This window comes from Scyliorhinus torazame, chromosome 7 (genome assembly GCF_047496885.1).
Source record: "Scyliorhinus torazame isolate Kashiwa2021f chromosome 7, sScyTor2.1, whole genome shotgun sequence".
In the NCBI taxonomy this organism is placed as follows: Eukaryota; Metazoa; Chordata; class Chondrichthyes; order Carcharhiniformes; family Scyliorhinidae; genus Scyliorhinus; species Scyliorhinus torazame.
Window position 1 is genome coordinate 126,437,344 of NC_092713.1, and position 20,866 is coordinate 126,458,209.

Below are 20,866 nucleotides of genomic sequence, written 5' to 3' on the forward strand. Positions count from 1 at the left end.
TCTCGACAACAAGGACACCTATGTCAGACTGCTGATCATAGACTACAGCTCGGCCTTCAACACCATTATCCCAACAAGACCAATAACCAAGCTCTGCAACCTTGGAGTTGACCCCTCCCTGTGCAGCTGGATCCTGGACTTCCTCACCTGTCAGGATAGGTAACAACTCCTTCTCCACAATAATTCTCAACAAGGATGTGTGCTCAGTCCTCTACTGTACTCCCTGTACACACACGACTGTGTGGCGAGATTTAACTCCAATTCAATCCTTGAGTTTGCAGATGATACGACTGTGTTGGGTCGTATCTCAAACAATGACGAATCAGATTACAGAAGGGAGAGAGATCATTTGGTTGCATGGTGTACCAAAAACAACCTCTCTCTAAATGCTGAATATGCCAAGGAACTGATCATCGACTCTTCAGGAAGCATAGCACAACATTTCCCCCCCCCCCACCCCACCACCACCACCCGTCTACATCAATGGCTCCGAAGTAGAGATGGTCGATAGCTTTAAGTTCCTGGGGGTCACCATCACCAAAAGTCTGTCCTGGTCCACTCACGTTGATGCAACAGCCAAGAAAGCCCAACAACGTCTTTACTTCCTACGGAAGTTAAAGAAATTCGGCATGTCTGCATCGACTCTCACAAACTTCTACAGATGTGCCATGGAGAGCATCCTATCCAGCTGCATTACAGCTTGGTATGGCAACTGCTCGGCCCAAGATCGCAAGAAATTGCAGAGTGTGGTGAACTCAGCCCAACGCATCACACAAGCTTGCTATCCTTCCATTGATTCTGTCTACACCTCCCGCTGCCTCAGAAAGGCAGGCAGCATTGTCAGAGACCCCTCACACCCAGCTTTGCCCTATTCTAGACCCTCCCATCAGGCAAAAGATACAGAAGTCTGAAGACCCGCACATCCAGACATAGGAACAGCTTCTTCCCCACAGTTACATGACTCCTCAACGACTCTCTCTTGGACTGATCTGTTCCCTGTAAGAACACTACTCACAACGCCCTATTCTGCTCTTCTTTGGCCTTGTTCCGCACTGTAACCAATCACTATTTGTTGATGCACCACTGTCAATGTATTCTGTTGATTATTCTTTTGTCTACCATGGCTGAACTGTGTACGTTCCCTTGGCCGCAGAAAAATACTTTTCACTGTACTTCAGTACATGTGACAATAAATATCAATCAATCAATCAAAACACGAGGGGGTGCCCTTCACAAACTGGAAGGGATTCCACTCCATCAATGTGCAGTTGGTTTGTGACCACCAGCTGCACATCATGCACGTCTGCGCCCGTTATCCAGGCAGCATGCAGACCCCTTCATGTTGGCACACTCGATGTCGCCCAACATCTTCTTGGTCCACCCTCAGATGAGGGAATGGCTCTTAGGCGATGAGCTATCCACTGCTGTTGTGGCTGATGACGCCTATCCGGAGACCTCAGATGGACTTGGAGAAAGGCGAGAACAATGCCCATGCAGCGACCAGGAGCGCTATCGAGCAATGCACTGGCATCCTGGAGATGCAGTTCAGGTGCCTGTAACACTCTGGAGGGGCCCTCCAATACAGCCCAAATACATCACTCAAAAGAGGAGTGACATGCTGGAGGAGGAGGTTGAATGGCAGGCTTTGTCCGCCGAGAAGGATGAAGAGGAGGGCCAGGATGGGCAGGGCGTGAGGCCTGGGCAGCCACAGCAGGCCGCAATACACATGCTCCAGGGTCGCCACACACAGGACAATCTAATCGTCTCCAGGTTCACCAACTAGGCGGCCGGACCACCGGCAGGCCGAACTCCTACCCCCCCTCTCACGCTTCCCACCTGTTTCACTTCAGGCCTGGCCCTGTGTTGCCAGCAGCAGTGGGTCTGGTGCATGGGATGGAGGATGATGACCACCTGCTCTGCAATGAGCTCTGGTGCTCCACATCGTTTGATGAAGCCCTCGATAGCACATTCCACTCTCTGCCCAGGTGATCACTGCATGCATGGAGCTGGTGACTCACCCTGGTCGCCCTGAGGCATTTGTGCAACTTCTTCCTGCACTGCTGTCGGTGCTGGCAGTGGGGCTCATGGCCTCTGCCACCTGCGCCCAGGCCCGGTTGAGGTCGGCAGGTGGCAGCCTCCTTCCCACCCCAGGGAACAGGGTGTCCTGCCTCTCCTCCGCAGCATCCACCAGTGTCTCCAGTTCTGCATCGGGGAACCTCGGTGCCGCTCTTCCGGGTGGCACCTTGGTGGCTGGAATGAGAGTGTGTGGGGAGTGGAGTGCTTACATGCGGCTGGAGCTTGTCAGGCTCTCGAGTGTCAATCTATCTCGGCGAATCACACGCCGGTGTGTGTTGGAATCGCAGACGTTCCATGTGGCACCGTTGCTGGACCATTAGCATGTCCTGAATGGCTCTGGGACCAGTGCTCCCATCGGGGCTGTAGAACACCCACAATTCAGTCCCGTCGTCAGCACTTAGTCTCTGAAATATCCAGAATCCTACTGTTATAACCTGCCCGGAGCCTATCGGCTGGGAATAATTGGTTATCCATGTTTCTTGAGGAATATGAGCTTCCCCAATTTGTGTGATTGTGTGGTACCAGCAGTGTTTGTGTTTGGCCAGTGTGGTACCAGCAGTGAACCATTGGCCGTGTGTAAATATTCTTGTAAATAAAGTTACTTCCTGTTTGACTCCACAAACTCGTGCTGGATTCTTTGTGACGCTCGCAAAACCTGCCATTACCTTTTAAACTGAATGTGAACCTCCTTAATATAATTAACAATAATAATGCCCAATTACTATTTCACACACACAAACTATTCCAGTCTTCAAGGGTTGCTTTGGGTTACTGGACCATCTCAAGAGGCAATGGCTTGGATTTTAGTGGTTGTCATAATGGCGAAACAACCCCATGAAAATTGGCAGCAGCTTCTGCTGTCCACACAGGGACACTGTCACATGGACATTCAGAAGCAACTTTCAGTGATTTCCTGCACCTCCATGAGGTGCATTATTGAATTCCCTGCAAATTGCAGTCTTTGGAAACCACTGAACTGCCATGGACCTGCCATTATATTGTTACAATATCACTTCTAAAAACTTCCAAAAAGCATTGTGCATTGTTAACAAAATGTAACTGAGATTTTAACTAATCATACCTATAGATGAGCAACTGCTCTGGATTAGGAAAACAATATAATATTTGAGGGCTGTCATTTTCTATTTTGATAATTCCATAGTTTATTTATATATCATAAACATCTAAAATTATTTTTCTGATCTTTCAGCTTCTAATTTGTATGTCCCAATCCCTTATTTTGCTCTCTATAAAATTCGTAAGTGAAGGATCATCAGTGCATTTCAACTTCCTGGTTCGCTGTCCTTGGGAATTCTTCATTGTGATTTGTTGCTTATCTAGCTTGATGACATCACTGCCGTGTGTCCTGAGAAAGCCTTGGCTTGGTGTCAGATTCAAGCTGACACTGGAAAGGGTGAAAACCACACAAAGAGCTCACTGGAAGATCTAGTTCTTTTCGATCAGTGAAAAATACCATAGTAACTCTTAAGTAATTATCTGCTATAAGTGTGAACTGAAGGGGCAAATGCACAGTCTCTTCCAAACATCCACCTGCAGGTAACATTGAGGAAAGTTCAATGTCAGCAAACTGTTGCAACTGAATCCCATAATTGATCCAAATGCCCCCGATATTTACTTATATCAACAGAGTTTGAAGCCAATCAGTTTAGTGATGTCTGTTGAGATTGATTTGTGGGCCAGCACCGTGGCACAGCGGTTAGCACTGCTGCCTCACAGTGTTTGGGGCTTGAGTTCAATTCTAGCCTTGGGTGACTGTCTGTGTGGAGTTTGCACTTTCTTCCCATATCTGCGCAGGATCCTCCAAGTGCTCCCGTTTCCTCCCACAGTCCAAAGATGTGCAGGTTAGGTCGACTGACATGCTAAATTGCCCCTTAGGGTGAGGTTACAGGATGGGGGATTGGGCCTAGGTAGGGTGGTCTTTCAATGGGTCAGTGCAGACTCGATGGGCCAAAAGGCTTCTTTCTGCACTGTAGGAATTCTATGATTACTTTTGAATCAGCACTTCAGGTGTGTCAGCATGTCATCCCAGGAGTAAATGACGTATAAATTTTACTGCATACGTTGAGTGGTTTTTGTCTTGGCTCAGTTTGTTGCTCCTCTGCCTGTGGTGAGGGTTTTTAAAAATCAACTTGGGGGTAAGTAACTTGTTCCGACATCATGTGCGGGCAGCACGGTAGCACAGTGATTAGCACTGTGGCTTCACAGCAGCAGGGTCCCAGGTTTGATTCCCGGCTGGGTCACTGTGTGTGGAGTCTGCACGTTCTCCCGTGTCTGCGTGGGTTTCCTCCGGGTGCTCTGGTTTCCTCCCACTAGTTCCGAAAGACGACCTGTTAGGTAATTTGGACATTCTGAATTCTCGTTCTGTGTACCCGAACAGGCACCGGAATGTGGCGACTAGGGGCTTTTCACAGTAGCTTCATTGCAATGTAAGCATACTTGTGGCAATAAAGATTATTATTATGTGCTGCAAACTGCATCTCTGGAAGATCAATGGAGAAAAAGTGAGCTTTTAATAGCTTTTTCACAGGTAAAAATACATTTGGCTGTTTTCAGTGACATAATGAGATTCTGTTTCCTCATAATATTGACACATTCTAAAAAAGGCTTTACTTTTTATAGAATCTATTCCGTGTATTGCACTGATTTCAATCTATTGAAACAGCACAATACACATGGATATCGAGATTTTCTGATAGTTAACGATCCAAAAGTGATCTTCACCAGACAATTCCTGCAAGCATAAGGATTCCCATTGTATTTGTTACTCATCCAGTTTCTACTTTCGGATCATTTTCTCGCGTAAAAAACTCAATGCAAATATTTACTGTAAATCTAATCTGACTGTTGACATAACAATTGAATGCTAGTTTTCATCAGGCAGATAAGCAAATGAATTATTGTGCTTGCATGTAAGATAGGCCAACATGGTTAGTCTCCCTGTGGCTTCAGGCTTTAGGTTTGCTTGACTGTCTATTGAAGGGATTGTTGTCATATTTTGCACCTGCCTTTGGCTCTAAATGTCATTGCAAAATTGTAAGAACTGTATGTATGTCCATTTGTTTATACATCCAAGACAGATTATGGCAGCAGTGCTTTGTAAAATGATGAGTCGCAATCCATTGTGCAATTAATATGTGAATAAATAAACCCTGATGATTCCTATACATTGTAAAATCAACAGGAGAGGATTCTTTGTCTGGAAATAACGTTAAAAGTACAATTTTGTAATGCAAACCTACCTGTAAATCCGTACTGACATTTACAAATGTAGCCAGCAGCATGCTCATAGCTGAACACTGCAGGCAGTTCTGATATGTTTCCAAACATATTCGTCCAGGAGAGCTCAACACACTCCCCTCCGTGTAGACAAGGATTACTGAAGCATTCGTGGATATCGATTTCACAGTATGTCCCCGTGAAACCTGCATAAATCACAAAATTCATATCTATAATAAATATTCCCACTGATGGACCAATCGGTACCACAGGGGCAGGGAATAGTTCCCAGCTTGTAAAAGTTGAACGCAACACAGCGGGTGAGGGGCCAAGCAATTTAACTGAATTCTAACTTCTTTAAAACGCTTGACTGTTAATTGCAGAAACAAAAGGATGAAGTGGAGAAAGAAATGTTGTGGTTGCTCTTCTAATATTTTGATCACGTCTTCTGACCTGTACTTTGCTTTTTTTGGAGTGCCCTGTTTTTTTTCACATTCATATTGCCCTGATTTCCTTTCTACAACCTTGCTTCCTCCTTTCAAACTCCCTTTCTTGTGGTTGGCCCTGCCTCTCTTGGGTCTCCATTTTCGGGATTGGCGCCAACGGGATGCGCCGACCCCCAGCTTATGGCATGACTGTGCTCCATGATGCGCGCTGGAGGGGAAGTTGTAAATAAATGCAAATGGGTCTTAACTATCCTTCCTAAGGTGTAAAGGTGTGGTACCCAGTACTGCTCGCAATAGGACAAATGGGGTCTAACCAGGGCTTTGTATAGCTGCAGAGAACCCTTGTGTCTTTATACTCCAATCCTCTGGATATAAAGACTAGCATTCCATCTTTTAAATCATTTTCTGCAATGTCTACAGTGCCAGCTAATTTTGCATCATCAGCAAATTTGGATATTTGGCTTTTTATGCCATCATCCAAGTCATGAATGAATAATGTGAATAATTGAGGTCCCAACACAGATCCCTGTGGTACATCACTGGTCACATAAGACCATAAGATATAGGAACGTAATTAGGCCATTCAGCCCATCGAGTCTGCTCCGCCATTCAATCATGGCTCATGTAAGTTCCTCATCCCTATTCTCCTGCCTTTTCCCATAACCCCTTATTAATCAAGGATACCCTTATTAATCAAGAACACCAGATTTGTGAATGAGGTGCTATTACCCACAGAACAAGAGCTGGAAGGTGAAATTAGTCAGAACAGTTCTTTCTCAGAACATAAAAACATAGGAACTAGGAGCAGGAGTAGGCAATTAGGCCTCTCGAGCCTGTGCCACCGTTCAATACGATAGTGGCTGATTTCAACATGGCCTCAACTCCACCATCCTGCCCATTCTCCCTAGCCTTTCAACCTATTATTAATTAAAAATCTAACTCCTCCTTCACTGCCCCTGCATTCACCGCACTCTGGGGTAGCAAATGCCACAGATTCATGACCCTTTGGGGAGAAATTTTTCCTCCTCTGTTTTAAACGTGCTACCCCTTATCCTGAGATTATAACCTCTCGTTCCAGAATGCCCCATAAGCGGAAGCATCGATTCCACGTCTACTTTATCCATAACTTTTATCATGTTATATACCTCAATCTCTCTTCATAAGACAAAGCCCTCATCTCTGGAATCAACCTAGTGAATCTCCTCTGAACTCCCTCCAATGCCACAACATCTTTCCTCACTTCTGCAAGTCCATATAAATAACATCCATAGACATTCCCTTGTCCACTACCTTAGTCACCTCTTCAAAAATTTCAAAAAGATTAGTCAGGCATGACTTCCCTTCACGAATCCATTCTGGCTCTCCCTGATTGAAATTTTTCGAGGTGTTCAGTGTTTTGAGATTGTTATTACCGTGACTATGGACTTTATTCGCCAGCTTGGGTTGTCGGACTGTGCAGGACCCCGAGTTAATTTAAATGATGAATTACAAAGCCTACATTATTGTAGTGGAAATTTATTGCAAAATGATACAATGAAGATTGTAAAAGGTTGCTGAAAAGAAGTAAGACTGCACATACTATGAACTTTTCCTTCCATCTTGACCGCCTTTCTGTTTTGGGGTTCCCTTGGTTTGTCCCAACACAATCCCACCCCTCCCCCACAGGGCCATCTGTCACTTGTTGTTCAGTTTTGCATTCACTGAACACTGATCTTTCTTCTCCTATTAACACATTTTGCTATCTTACCTTTTTGCCATCATTAGCACTTCTTCAGTCCTTAATGCCACCATTAAATTCCTTTGTCTTATATCTTTGACAATCTTTCCCTAGCTCCGACCTTTCCCTGACCTTCCATTGTGCCCCAGCCCCTCACCAATTATATAGTCGATTACATTTCTATCCCTCTTCAATTCTGTAGAATGATCATATGGGCTCAAACCCTTAACTCTGTTTCACTTTCCACAGATGCAGCGTGGCCTACTGAGTTTATGCAGTATTTTCTGTTTTTATTTCAGGTTTTCAGAATTTGCAGTACTTTGCTTTTATCTAATTGCAAGTAACTTGGTTGTCACACTGATGTCCATTCACACACTAAGGCACACTTAAATTACCTCATTCCAACCATGTGCCACTGAAAGTAATTGTGTCCCCCTGACCCCCCCTCAGCAGTCAGTTCAACATAGGCCAAGGATCAAACTGTCCCAGTCTGTGTGGCTGAGCTAATCACTGTGATGTTGTGTTCTCTATTTTGCTTTACCTGGATGGCTCGGATGCATAGTGTTGAATAAAGAACACAAAGATTTTTAACAAACCAAACTATAAAATAATTACACTACTAACTAAGATTCGATCATATCCCTAAAGTAGAAGGTTTCTCTATTAAACTATGCTATCTCTAACTAGCAGACTTTCTCAAGTACAACTACTCTCTCGCTCATGCCTCACTATCTTATCCAGCTCTCTCCTAATTCGTGACTCCCCGACTCCCCAAAGTCACATGATATATATATGTCTGTTCTGTGGTTCCCTCTAGTGGTAAGAAGCATTATCATTAACTTGTTAACTTTTTACATCCTAGTCAATATGCATATCATTACATGTGGGAGCCGTAATATAGGTGTGGTCACTTTGTGTGGGTCAGATACACTCGACTTGCCATTCCCTCTGACAGCACATCGACAAATGGTACATGGAGCTCCCATGTGTTTGCATGTGGAGAGTTGTGTGTGTGATTAGAACAATCTGGTCTGCATGAGGGAAATAAAACATTTACGCTATATGTAAATCTGCATAAAGGTAATCCAAGACATAAGTCACATAAATTTTCAGAGATTGCAAAAATATCATCAGCTTTTGGCTTCTCCCATTTATTTGGAGTCTCCACAGTGCTAGTGGATCACCCTTCTCCATCTCTTCCTTTCAGCAACCCATTCCTCTTCCAATAATGCTGCAATTGCCCTTAGTGTTGGATGGGGTTACGGGGATAGGGGATAGGGTGGAAGTGTGGGCTTGGGTAGGGTGTTCTATCCAGGAGCCGGTGCAGACTCGATGGACCGAATGGCCTCCTTCTGCACTGTAAATTCTATGATTCTATGAATTAAAGTCTTTTGCCATCAAATCCTTCCATCTGATTTTAGGCCTTACTCGTCTCCTTATTCCTGGCAGACCCATGCCCATCACTCACCTACACACATTTCCTCTCTCTTTTTCTCTTCCTCCGCGGAATAGATGACTGTGACATAGCATGCAAAAATATAAGACTATAATTTCCACAAATCAGCTTATTTGATATACATATTTATAATATGCATGTAACAAGTGTTTCCATTATAAATATATTGGTGCTGAAATGTTTAATCACAACATTAGAAGTTTCATATACAAAAATACATACCAGGCCAACAGTGGCAAGTGTAATTTCCAATATTCTCCTGGCAGGTGGCGCCATTGAGGCAGGGATGTGAAAGACAAGCTGGGACATAGTTGTCACAGTGTGGACCTGTGAATCTGATGTTTGCACAGTCACAGCTATATCTGCAATATGAACATAAAAATTGTTCGGATATTGCAAAGAATCGGTACACAGGGCGTAAAGCGACCAGGCCAGAAGTGTTATTAATGTTGTTTTTACTTCTATGTTTCTTTGATTTAATAAATGCACAACCAAGACTGAAACATTTTCAATCTTTTCTCATTAATTCTCCAATCATTCTTCTCAAGTTTTGACTTAAACCCCATTTGAATTCCATAACCAAATAGTGAAATCAACCACTTTTCCATTACTCACAGGATTACTTGTGGAATTACACATGCTTTATTTACCAAATTAAGCAATGCACAGCTTGAGGAATGAACGTTTAGACATAAAGACATGCAGGAAAGTCAAAAAGTGCACTGCTGTAATTCCGTATTCCTAGTCACTCAAGAGTTAATCTGAGATGAGATGGGTAATTTTTAAAGACAAGTTTTGTAATCGATGATAACCTGGTACCAAACGGTAAGTAAAATGATCATTTGACTTCCTAATTATTCTTTTCCCTCTGCTCATGCCAAACTGACTCTGACTGACAGTCATCCCATTCATGCTCTGTTCTCTTTCAGAAGCTTATCGCATTAGTCAGACACCTTTTGAAATGGGACAAATGTACAGCAACCCAAAGGGTTGCTATCAGCATGGAGAAGGTGCTTGCCAACCTCCTTAAATCTGATCGCACGCCCATGATGCAATAATATAAATCAAATAGAGACATTGCTGTGTCACTTGCAGTTGGCATTGTGAACATTCTGATGAATGGCTTTCATTTGTCTTTAATATAAAAAGCAGTTTGCCAAATACGGTGTGGCGCGGTGGCACAGTGGTTAGCACCGTTGCCTCATGGCACCGAGGGTCCGGGTTCGATCCCGGCCCCGGGTCACTGTCTGTGTGGAGTTTGCACATTCTCCCTGTGTCTGTGTGGGTCTCGCCCCCAAAACCCAAAGATGTGCAGGATAGGTGGATCGGCCATGCTAAATTGCTCCTTAATTGGAAACAAAAATGAATTGGGTACTTTAAATTTGTAAAAAAATGTTTGCCAAATATATCCTACTTGCCACTTTAAATGTTTGACATTTTTGAGTTCATGCAACTGTATGTCTTTAAAGTATCACAACTTAATCCTCAAAGAACCAAGGTGTTTTTCATACAATCTTTGTGTGACTACAAAGTCAGCATTATAGTCCCTTCACAATACTTCAAACTTCATAAGGTAGTTTAAACTTAAGTTTAGAAAAGGATATATTCCAAACATACACATTTTTGGTCTTGGAGCATTTTATCCCCTTAAATTCTGCATTTTGGAAGTACAAGATGATCACAGAAGTTCTGAAAATTTTGCTTTCTTAGAAACATACAAAGAAAATAGAAGCAGGAGGAGGCCATTTTGCCCTTCGACTCTGGTCCGCCATTCATTATCATCCTGGCTGATCATCAAATTCAATATCCTGACCCTGCCTTCCCCCGCCCCCCCCCCATATCCCTTGATCCCTTTAGCCCCCAAGAGCTATACCTAATTCCTTTTTGAAATTACACAACATTTTGGCCGCAACCACTCTCTGTGGTGGTGAATTCCACAGATTCACCAATCTCTGGGTGAAGAAAGTTCTCCTCACCTCAGTCCTAACAGATTGAGCCTTTTTCCTCAACCTATGACCCGTAGTTCTGGACTCCCCCACCATCGGGAACGTTCTTTCTGAATCTACCCTGTCTAATCCTGTTAGAATTTTGTAAATTGCTATGTGATCCCTTCTCACTCTTCTAAACTCCAATGAATATAATCCTAACCGATTTAGTCTCTCCTCATATGATAGTCCCGCCATCCCAGGAATCAGCCTGGTAAACCATCACTGCACTCCCTCCATAGCAAGAACATCCTTCCTCAGATAAGGACACCAAAACTGCACACAATACTCCAGGTGTGGCCTTACCAATGCCCTATACAATTAGAATAAAACATCCCTATTCCTATACTCATATCCTCTCGCTATGAAGGCCAACCTACTACCATTTGCCTTGTTTACTGTCTGCTGTCCCTGCATACTTACTTTCAGCGACTGATACAGGAGGACATCAAGATCTCACTGAGTATCCACCTCTGTCAATTTACACCCATTCAAATAATAATCTGCCTTCCTATTGTTGCTACCAAAGCGGAGAATGTCACATTTATCCACATTATACTGCATCTGCCATGCATGTTCACTCACTCAGCCTGTCCAAATCCTGCTGAAGCACCTCTGCATCCCCCTCACAGTTCACCCTCCCACTCAACTTTGTATCATTTGCAAATTTAGAGATAATACATTTAGTTCCATCATCCAAATCATTAATATATGACGTGAACAGTTGAGGTCCTAGCACAGATCCCTGTAGTACCCGACTAGTCACAGCCTGTCAATCAGAAAAAGACCCATTTAATTCAACTTTTTGCATCCGGTCTACTAACCAGCTTTCTATCCATCTCAAGACACTACCCACAATCCCATGTTCTTTAACTTTACATAGTAATTTGCTATTTGAGACCTTGTCAAAAGCCTTCTGAAAGTCTAAATAAACCACATCCATCGGTTCTCCCTGGTCGACTCTACTAGTTACATCAAAGAATTCAGGTAGATTATCCCAACAACTTCCCTACTATCGACGTTAGGCTCATTGGTCTACAGTTCCCTGTTTTCTCTCTCCCTCCCTTTTTGAAAGCAGGGTTATATTAACTACCCTCCATCTGTCGGAACCATTCCAGAGTCCAAAGATTTTTTGAAGATGACCACCAATGGATCTACTATTTCTAGGACCACTTCCTTAAGTAGTCTGGGATGAAGATTATCAGGCTCTGGACCTTTATCCAATTCAATCCCATTATTTTTCCCGAAACCATTTCTTTACTGATACTAATTTCTTTCAGCTCGTCACTGAAACTTGTGTTTCTCCAAACATCCCATACATTATTCATGTCTTCCTTTGCATTTTATTCATGTCTTCCTCTGTGAAGACAGAAGCAAAGTATGAATTTAGTTGCTCAGCCATTTCTTTTTTCCCCGTTATGAATTCTACCCCCCCCCCCCCTCCGCCCCCTACACGTTTCTGGCTGTAAGGGGCCTACTTTTGTTTTTATCAATCTTTTTCTCTTTACATACCTATATGAACTTTGCAGTCAGTTTTTATGTTCCCTGATGGCTTACTTTCATTTTGTGGTCTCCCATTTAAGACGGAGATGAGAAGGGTTTTTTCTCTCTCAGAGGATCGTGGATCTTTGGAACTCTCTTGCCAGGAGAGCGGTGGAGACAACGTCAATGAATATTTTTAAGGCAGAGGTAGATGGGATTCTTGATGAACATGAAAGATTATCTGAGTGATCAGAATATGGAGTTGAGGCCGCAATCAGATCTTATTGACTGATGGAACAGGTTTGAGGGACGAACAGCCTTCTCCTGCTCCTCAATCATATGCCTCTATGTTCATATCAGTGTTTGCCATTATTAAAAACACATGAGCTGTTAAGCTCAGAAATCAGGAAGTGGCTGTTCATGTTGCTCTGCTTTTCCAGAAGCTTGTCTATCCCAGCATCCTGATCGAAGACTCAGCATAGAAACGCATGGATCCTGGGAAATTGGGTACTTCTGTTATAGATGCGTATTGAACTTGGCAACCTTTTACTTATTTCTGTCTTTACCACTCTCTCTCCATAAATTCCCAGCGGGATTCTCCTTTGGCGGGATTCCCCGCTTCACCAGCAGTGCACCCACACCCATGGGTTTCCTCATGGCATGGGGGTGGCCAAAATGGGAAATCTCATTGGCCGGCTGCGGGAATCCTGATGCCGGCGGGGGCGTGTCACGTCAGAAAACATGGCTGGCAGGTAGGTGAATCCCGCTTCTTTCTTCCGCTCTCTTTATTTTGCTTTCTCTACGTGATTTTGCACTGAATTAAATGTTATACCCTACACTAGCTGTTTTAGATGGGTGCCTTAGTTAGGATTGTTCAAACTGGTTAAGAAGATACACAGTTGCTTGCCCTGTTCACACAGCCCAGATACCCTTTAGAGGACATCTTGCTATTTTTCTTTTTGATGCCCAGCAAATTCCAGCGCAAATGCCCATAGAAAGTCTGTGGGAAAGTGTAAATTTATTGCCTTTGTTGGCTGCTGACTGCAAATTCCAGGCCAACGTATAGCTAATGTTGCCTTTATTATATAGCTTACCCATTTGCTTTGTCTATGCATTGCCCTCCATTTTGACACGGTTGACTAGCACATTCATCAAGGTTTATTTCGCAGTTGGTGCCTTTGAACCCTGATGCACATCTGCATGAGTAAGTGGCAAGGTGGTCCTGGCAGGTTGCACCATTCAGGCATGGCTGTGACAAGCATTCATTGATTTCCAGTTCGCAATGAGTTCCTACAACATATAATCCAATAAATTGATCCATTGTTACAACATTTTTAAAAATCAACAATTTAAATGTCCTTTTTAAATTTAACTGAGGTTGATACTTGCCAGCAATCTAGAAGCTACACGATCAACAGATCATCCAAGATGGTTTCAATCCCACTTGGGATTCACTTTTACTGAGTTTTTCCCAACTGTCTAAAAAGGGAAGGAAAACTGCAGGAAGATGGAGGAAATCATTCTTCCATCAATCATGTATGCCTGTTAAAGATGTGAAGAGCTGCACTATTGGCTGTTTTCACTGAGAATACAGTCCAGGAAATCAATGGACATTAAGATCAGGAGAGGTGCACAACGAGATGCTGATCCAATATCACCCATTTTATGCTCCTACCCAAACTTAAAATTACCCCCAATAAACTGATGCTTGACAGGACAGAGTTAGGGATACTGGGATGATAATCTTGATACATCACAGAAAAATAATATCGTCATGTTAAGATAAGTCTATTCCTGAAAACTCTGTATAATCCCTTCCCCTCCTTTTTAAAAAAAATCTTTTTATTGGCATTTCTCATATTTATAAACAGTTGTTGTGTATATACATTACATTTTTCTTGCCTGCGTTAGTTTCTCCCCCCCCCCCCCCCTCCCCGCTTCCCCGTCGCCCCACCCCCTTTGGCTTCAGCACCCCTCCTCTTCTCTTGTGGTTTTCCCACCTTCCTTCCCTTCCTGCCCATAATCTGTGTGTTTTATGGAAAGGTAGATGTGTGTGTTTCCATGCCCTCTTTAACATGTGGCCATTTTTAAAAAAACTACAGCTGCCCTTTGTGGGTTTAAATAAAGACGGTTATTTATTCACACAATCACCCCAGAAGTCTAATCACAACATCATTCACTCTCACACTAACACTTGACAAAGATAGTTCGTGAGAGCAGTACTCTTTTACAAATGGTAAATGAAAGAATAATTCATAGTCACAAATCTGGCTCGATGTAGGAGAATTGTTGTTGTGGGTCCAGGAAAGAAAGGAATCTTTTGCACTCTTGATTGTAATTAGGATTATTGCAACATTCCCTCGAAGAGTTGGCCATTCACAGGTCATGAAGTCGGTTCCTCGTAGCTGCCTTACCAGAATTTAAGTTCTGTATGGGTGGACCTTTGAGAGAAAGGAATCAGGCTGGGAGACTTTTGCGATTATACAGCCTCCTGTGCGTAAAGGTAAAGATGACACTGCGCCTTTCTGCAGTTACTGTTTTTCGTGTTCTCTGCAGACTGTCAGTTTGAAAGAAAAGGGACAGCCCAAAAACATGGCTGCCTTGCCATATAGCTGCTTATAGCTCCCTTCCAAATATAGTATTGGCCGTATTTTGATTTGCCACATCCTGGGCTATTGCTTTCAACCATTCCTCCTCGGGGCTTGAGGCCATTACTGTCTTTGTTTCTGAAATGACCCATGCAAACCAGGAATGCAGTTCTGGATGGTTTCAAGGTATGAGTGTTGGCACGTTATAATTTGAAATTGGTCCCATGATCTTTCCAAGACACTGTGGGCTGGATTCTCCGAGCCTCCGTGCTGAAATTGCGATCAGTCCCCGGAGAATCGCTCGAGAGTCCCTTGCGTGCAAACCATTGACAGAGGCCCCCCCCCCCGCGATTCTCTGAGGAAAACTGGCCGAGTTCCCGATGCCGTGGTTCTAACCATCTATCGGCCGTCGGGAACGGCCGGTGGCACTCAGTCCGCGGCCGCCCTGGTGGGGGGGCGAGGTTGGGGGGGGGGGGATCGATCACAGGGGGAGGGCTTCATGGACGGCCAGGTGGGCGATCAGGCATCACAGACTCGCGGGCGCGCGCGATCTCGGGGGGAGGGGGGCCTACATTTCTAGTGACGCTCCGCAGTCCAAGTCCGCCATATCCCATGGGGCGGCTGCTGCAGGCCACCGCCATGCGCATGCGCGGACTCCCGACCGGAAGTGCAGGGCCCCGTTTCCGCAGCCAGAGCTGCGAGAAGCACTCCCACACCCTGCAGGTAGAAGAATCACTCAGGACGTTCTTAAGGAAAGTCCAGAATAATTCACCAGTGTTTTTATGCTGGCGTGGGGACATGGCCCCATTATTGGAGAATCCCACCCTGTGATTTTCACAGAGGTGTGCTGCCCGGGCAGGTCCAGTAAAGTGTGTGTGTGTGTGTGTGTGTGTGTGGAGGTGGGGGTCAGGTGGGCGGGGAGAGGTCGGGGGGGGGGGGGGGGGGGGCGTCGGGAGAGGTCCCCCTCCCAGGGCCATTTAATTAGGACATTTCCGGAAGCTTGAAATAGTCTATTGAAGTTGCAAATGTCATCTGACACACGGTGGTCACTTTCACAGGTCATCACTGCCCATTTTTAACAAAAGACAGGTTCAGAAACCTCTGTATGAATAGAGTCCATATTTGAAGTTAGGTATATGACATACCTTTACTGACCATAACATGCTTAAAAATTGGTTTAGCAAATAATTTACATTAAAAAAGTCTAAATTAAGAGATTCTGCATTTTCATGTTTCAATCCATTAAGATCCACTGAAGGGTTAGGTGCAACCATGGTAATAGCTGCAATTTATTTTTGTGCTTGTTTAAAATTATTACAATATAAGGGGAAAAGGCCAGTCACGACTTCCTGAAAATAACCATGTCCAATAAACACCAGGGGCAGAATTTTATGCTTCCCCCTAGGCGGAAGATGGGGGGGCAAAATTGGATGGACGAGATTCCCTCAGGCACCTGCCACCTACCCGCCCAAACCCAGATGCAATTTCACGCTTGGGCAGGCAGGAAACCCACCCACTCACCTATTAAGGCACTTATGTGGCTACTAAATGTCCACTTAAGAATCTTATCCTGCACAGCCTCAATGTTTAGGCTGGCGGGAGAGGGTGGGGTGGGAAAGTGCCAAAAAAATATTTTCCCCATCTTGGGCGGGAAGGGAAGAGGGTGACGCCTCAATCTGAAGGCCCCATCAAGGGTTGGGACACCCTCTTCCCCCATACCCCACCTGGACATTGGAATTCCAGGTCTGCCCCCAGCCCCCTACCTCCCAACGCTGCGATTGTCCATCCTGACCCTTGGGTATCTCCTACATCCTGCCCCCGGGACTTACCTTTACAAAAGTCCCGGGATTTAGTTCCATGCAGAATGCTGCAGCTCCCACCACCAAGCATTCCCCACCCCCACAACCGCTCCATGCCACCATATCTGACCCCAGTCAGACAAATGTTGATCAATGCACGTACGCATTATTTATAATCTCAATAGATTTTATATTATTTTTCTGCTTTGTAAAATAAAATAACCTTTTCAGTGTTTCACAAGTTTAATTTGTATCTTATGCATACTTATATATAACCACAGTGGAGGTATAAAGCATGCCAATAGAGGGACAGCAGTATTTCACAATTAACAAATATAGCCATTGTATATTGAAAATAACAATTGATCTCAGGATTCCAACGGTAAGTTTACTAACAGTTAGTATTGCAAATCCAATCGTGATAAATTGAAAATAATGATGCTATTATACCAGGAGGCGTAAATGCAAAACTTTTTTTGAAAAAATATATTTTATTAAAGTTTTTCGATCAAACAAAAATTTCCCATTTTACAACATTGTAATAATATATACATTGATCGTTTTTTAAATAAATAATATGCTAACTAACGGCAACTGCCAACAACAAAATAAGAAACAACAGAAATAGTAACTAAAATAGTAACTTTGTAAAATCAAATATAAATAACTAATATATAAACACACACATAAAACCCCTGGGGACCCAAATGAGCCCTCCCCCTCCCCCCTCCCCCCTGGGTTGCTGCTGCTACCTTTCCTATTTTCCTTTATCGCTCTGCGAGATAGTCGCGGAACGGTTGCCACCGCCTGAATCCTTGAGCCGAACCTCTTACTTTATCCGCTCCAATTTTATAAACCCTGCCATGTCGTTTATCCAGGCCTCCACGCCCGGGGGTTTAGCTTCTTTCCACATAAGTAGAATCCTTCGCCGGGCTACTAGGGACGCAAAGGCCAAAACATCGGCCTCTCTCGCCTCCTGCACTCCTGGCTCATCTGCAACCGCAAATATAGCCAACCCCCAGCCTGGTTCGACCCGGACCCCCACCACCTTTGAAATCACTTTTGCCACACCCACCCAGAACCCATGCAGTACCGGACATGACCAAAACATGTGGGTGTGGTTCGCCGGGCTTCCCGCGCATCTCCCGCACCTATCCTCCACTCCAAAAAATCTACTCAGCCTTGCTCCCGTCATATGCGCCCTGTGTAGAACCTTGAATTGTATCAGGCTGAGCCTGGCACACGAGGACGAAGAGTTTACCCTACTTAGGGCATCTGCCCACAGCCCCTCCTCAATCTCTTCCCCCAGCTCCTCCTCCCATTTTCCCTTCAGCTCCTCTACCATCGTCTCCCCCTCATCCCTCATTTCCCTATATATATCTGACACCCTACCATCACCCACCCATGCCCCCAAAATCACTCTGTCCTGGATCTCTTGCGCCGGGAGCTGCGGAAATTCCCTCACCTGTTGCCTCACAAATGCCCTCACTTGCATATAGCGAAATGCATTCCCAGGTGGCAACCCATATTTTTCTGTCAGTGCTCCCAGACTCGCGAATGTCCCGTCTAAGAACAAGTCCTTCAATTCCACAATTCCTGCTCGCTGCCAAGATTTAAATCCCCCATCTATCCTTCCCGGGACAAACCTATGGTTGTTCCTTATTGGGGACCACACTGAGGCACCCGTCACTCCCTTATGTCGTCTCCACTGCCCCCAGATTTTCAGAGTTGCCACCACCACTGGGTTTGTGGTGTATTTTTTCGGGGAGAACGGCAACGGCGCCGTCGCCAGTGCTTTTAGGCTAGTTCCCCTACAGGACGCCATCTCCAGTCTTTTCCACGCTGCTCCTTCCCCTTCCCTCATCCACTTACATATCATTGACACGTTGGCGGCCCAATAATAGTCACTTAGCCAGTGGCTCAATTGCCAACGCAAACAGTAACGGGGACAGGGGACATCCCTGTCTTGTACCCCTGTATAGTCGGAAGTGGTCAGATCGTTGCCTATTTGTAATCACACTTGCCACCGGGGCCCTGTACAGGAGCTGAACCCATCTAATGAACCCCTCTCCAAATCCAAATCTCCTCAGTACTTCCCACAGGTAGTCCCACTCCACTCTATCAAATGCTTTCTCTGCATCCATCGCCACCACTACCTCCGCCTCCCGCTCCGGTGGGGGCATCATCATCACCCCCAGCAGCCTCCGTATATTAGCATTCAATTGCCTCCCTTTAACAAACCCCGTTTGATCATCATGCACCACCCCAGGGACACAGTCCTCCATCCTCGTCGCCATCACCTTGGCCAAAAGCTTGGCATCTACGTTCAAGAGGGAAATAGGCCTGTATGACCCGCACTGCAGCGGGTCTTTGTCTCTTTTCAGGATCAGCGATATCGTCGCTTCCAACATCGTCGGGGGTAGTGTCCCCCTTTCCCTAGCCTCATTAAAGGTTCTCGTCAGAAGTGGGGCCAGCAGGTCCATGTATTTCCTATAAAACTCCACCGGGAACCTATCCGGTCCCGGGGCCTTCCCTGCCTGAATGTTCCCAATTCCTTTTACCACCTCCTCCACCTCAATCTGCGCTCCCAGTCCTGTCATCTCTTGTTCCTCAACCTTCGGTAACTCCAGCTGGTCTAGGAAACGCATCATTCCCTCTTTCCCTTCCGGGGGTTGAGCCTTATATAGCCTCTCGTAAAATACCTTAAACACCCCGTTCACCCTCTCCGCTCCCCGTTCCATCTTTCCCTCCTCGTCTCTAACCCCTCCGATCTCTCTCGCCGCCCCCCTCTTCCTAAGTTGTTGGGCCAGCAGCCGGCACGCCTTCTCTCCGTATTCATGCTGCACTCCCTGTGCCTTCCTCCATTGTGCCTCCGCCTTACCCGTGGTTAACAAGTCAAAGTCCGTGTGCAATCTCCACCTTTCCCTGTATAGCCCTTCATCTGGAGCCTCCGCATATTGCCTATCAACCCTCAAAATCTCCCTCAACAAGCTCTCCCTTTCTTTACCCTCTTGTTTCCCCTTATGGAGATCAGCTCCCCTCTAACCACCAGCTTCAGCGCCTCCCAGACCACTCCCACCTGGACCTCTCCGTCATCATTGATCTCTAGGTACCTTTCAATACATCCCCTCACCCTTACACATACCCCCTCGTCCGCCAACAGTCCCATATCTAATCTCCAGAGTGGGCGCTGTTCCTTTTCCTCTCCTACTTCCAGATCTACCCAATGTGGGGCATGATCTGAAATGGCTATAGCCGAAGACTCCGTTCCTGCCACCTTCGGGATCAGCGCCCTTCCCAGGACAAAGAAGTCTATCCGGGAGTACACTTTGTGGACATGGGAGAAGAAGGAAAACTCTTTACTCCTTGGCCTGGTAAATCTCCAGGGATCCATTCCTCCCATCTGCTCCATAAAGCCCTTAAGCACCTTGGCCGCACCCGGCCTCCTCCCGGTCCTAGATCTGGACCGGTCCAGCCCTGGGTCCAGCACAGTGTTGAAGTCCCCCCCCATTACCAATTTTCCCATCTCCAGGTCCGGGATGTGCCCCAACATACGCTTCATAAAGTTCGCGTCATCCCAGTTCGGGGCATATACATTCACCAGCACCACTGCCTCGCCTTGCAATCTGCCACTTACCATCACGTATCTACCCCCACTGTCCGCCACTATGGTCTTTGCCTCAAACAATACCCGTTTCCCCACCAGTATTGCCACCCCTCTATTTTTTGCATCCAAGCCCGAGTGGAATACCTGTCCCACCCATCCTTTTCTTAATCTGACCTGATCCGCCAGTTTCAGGTGCGTCTCCTGAAGCATGACCATGTCTGTCTTTAGCTTCTTTAGGTGCGCAAGTACCCTTGCTCTCTTAATCGGCCCATTCAACCCTCTCACGTTCCACGTGATCAACCGGGTTGGGGGTCTCTTTACCCCCCCCCCCTAGTCGACTAGCCATCCCCCTTTTTAGACCAGCTCCTCACCCGGTTCCCACGCACCCGCTTATCCCCCCGACGGCGCCCTCCCGTCCCGACCATCCCATCCCGTAACAGCTCCCCCTTCCCCTTAGCAGCAGCAACCTAGTT

The 20,866-nt window shown here is 45.6% G+C and overlaps 1 protein-coding gene across 3 annotated transcripts in view; it reads right to left on the reverse strand.

Moving 5' to 3' along the window:
• Positions 1-20,866, reverse strand: part of crb1 (crumbs cell polarity complex component 1) — a 258,755-nt gene that overhangs the window by 144,109 nt on the left and 93,780 nt on the right. For all 3 annotated transcript variants that reach the window (XM_072511473.1, XM_072511472.1, XM_072511474.1), the window contains exons 3-5: positions 13,494-13,689; positions 9,155-9,294; positions 5,337-5,519 (exon numbers count right to left, since the gene is read on the reverse strand). In XM_072511473.1, coding sequence (XP_072367574.1) covers positions 5,337-5,519; positions 9,155-9,294; positions 13,494-13,689 — 519 coding nt within the window. The remainder of the gene's footprint in view (positions 1-5,336; positions 5,520-9,154; positions 9,295-13,493; positions 13,690-20,866) is intronic.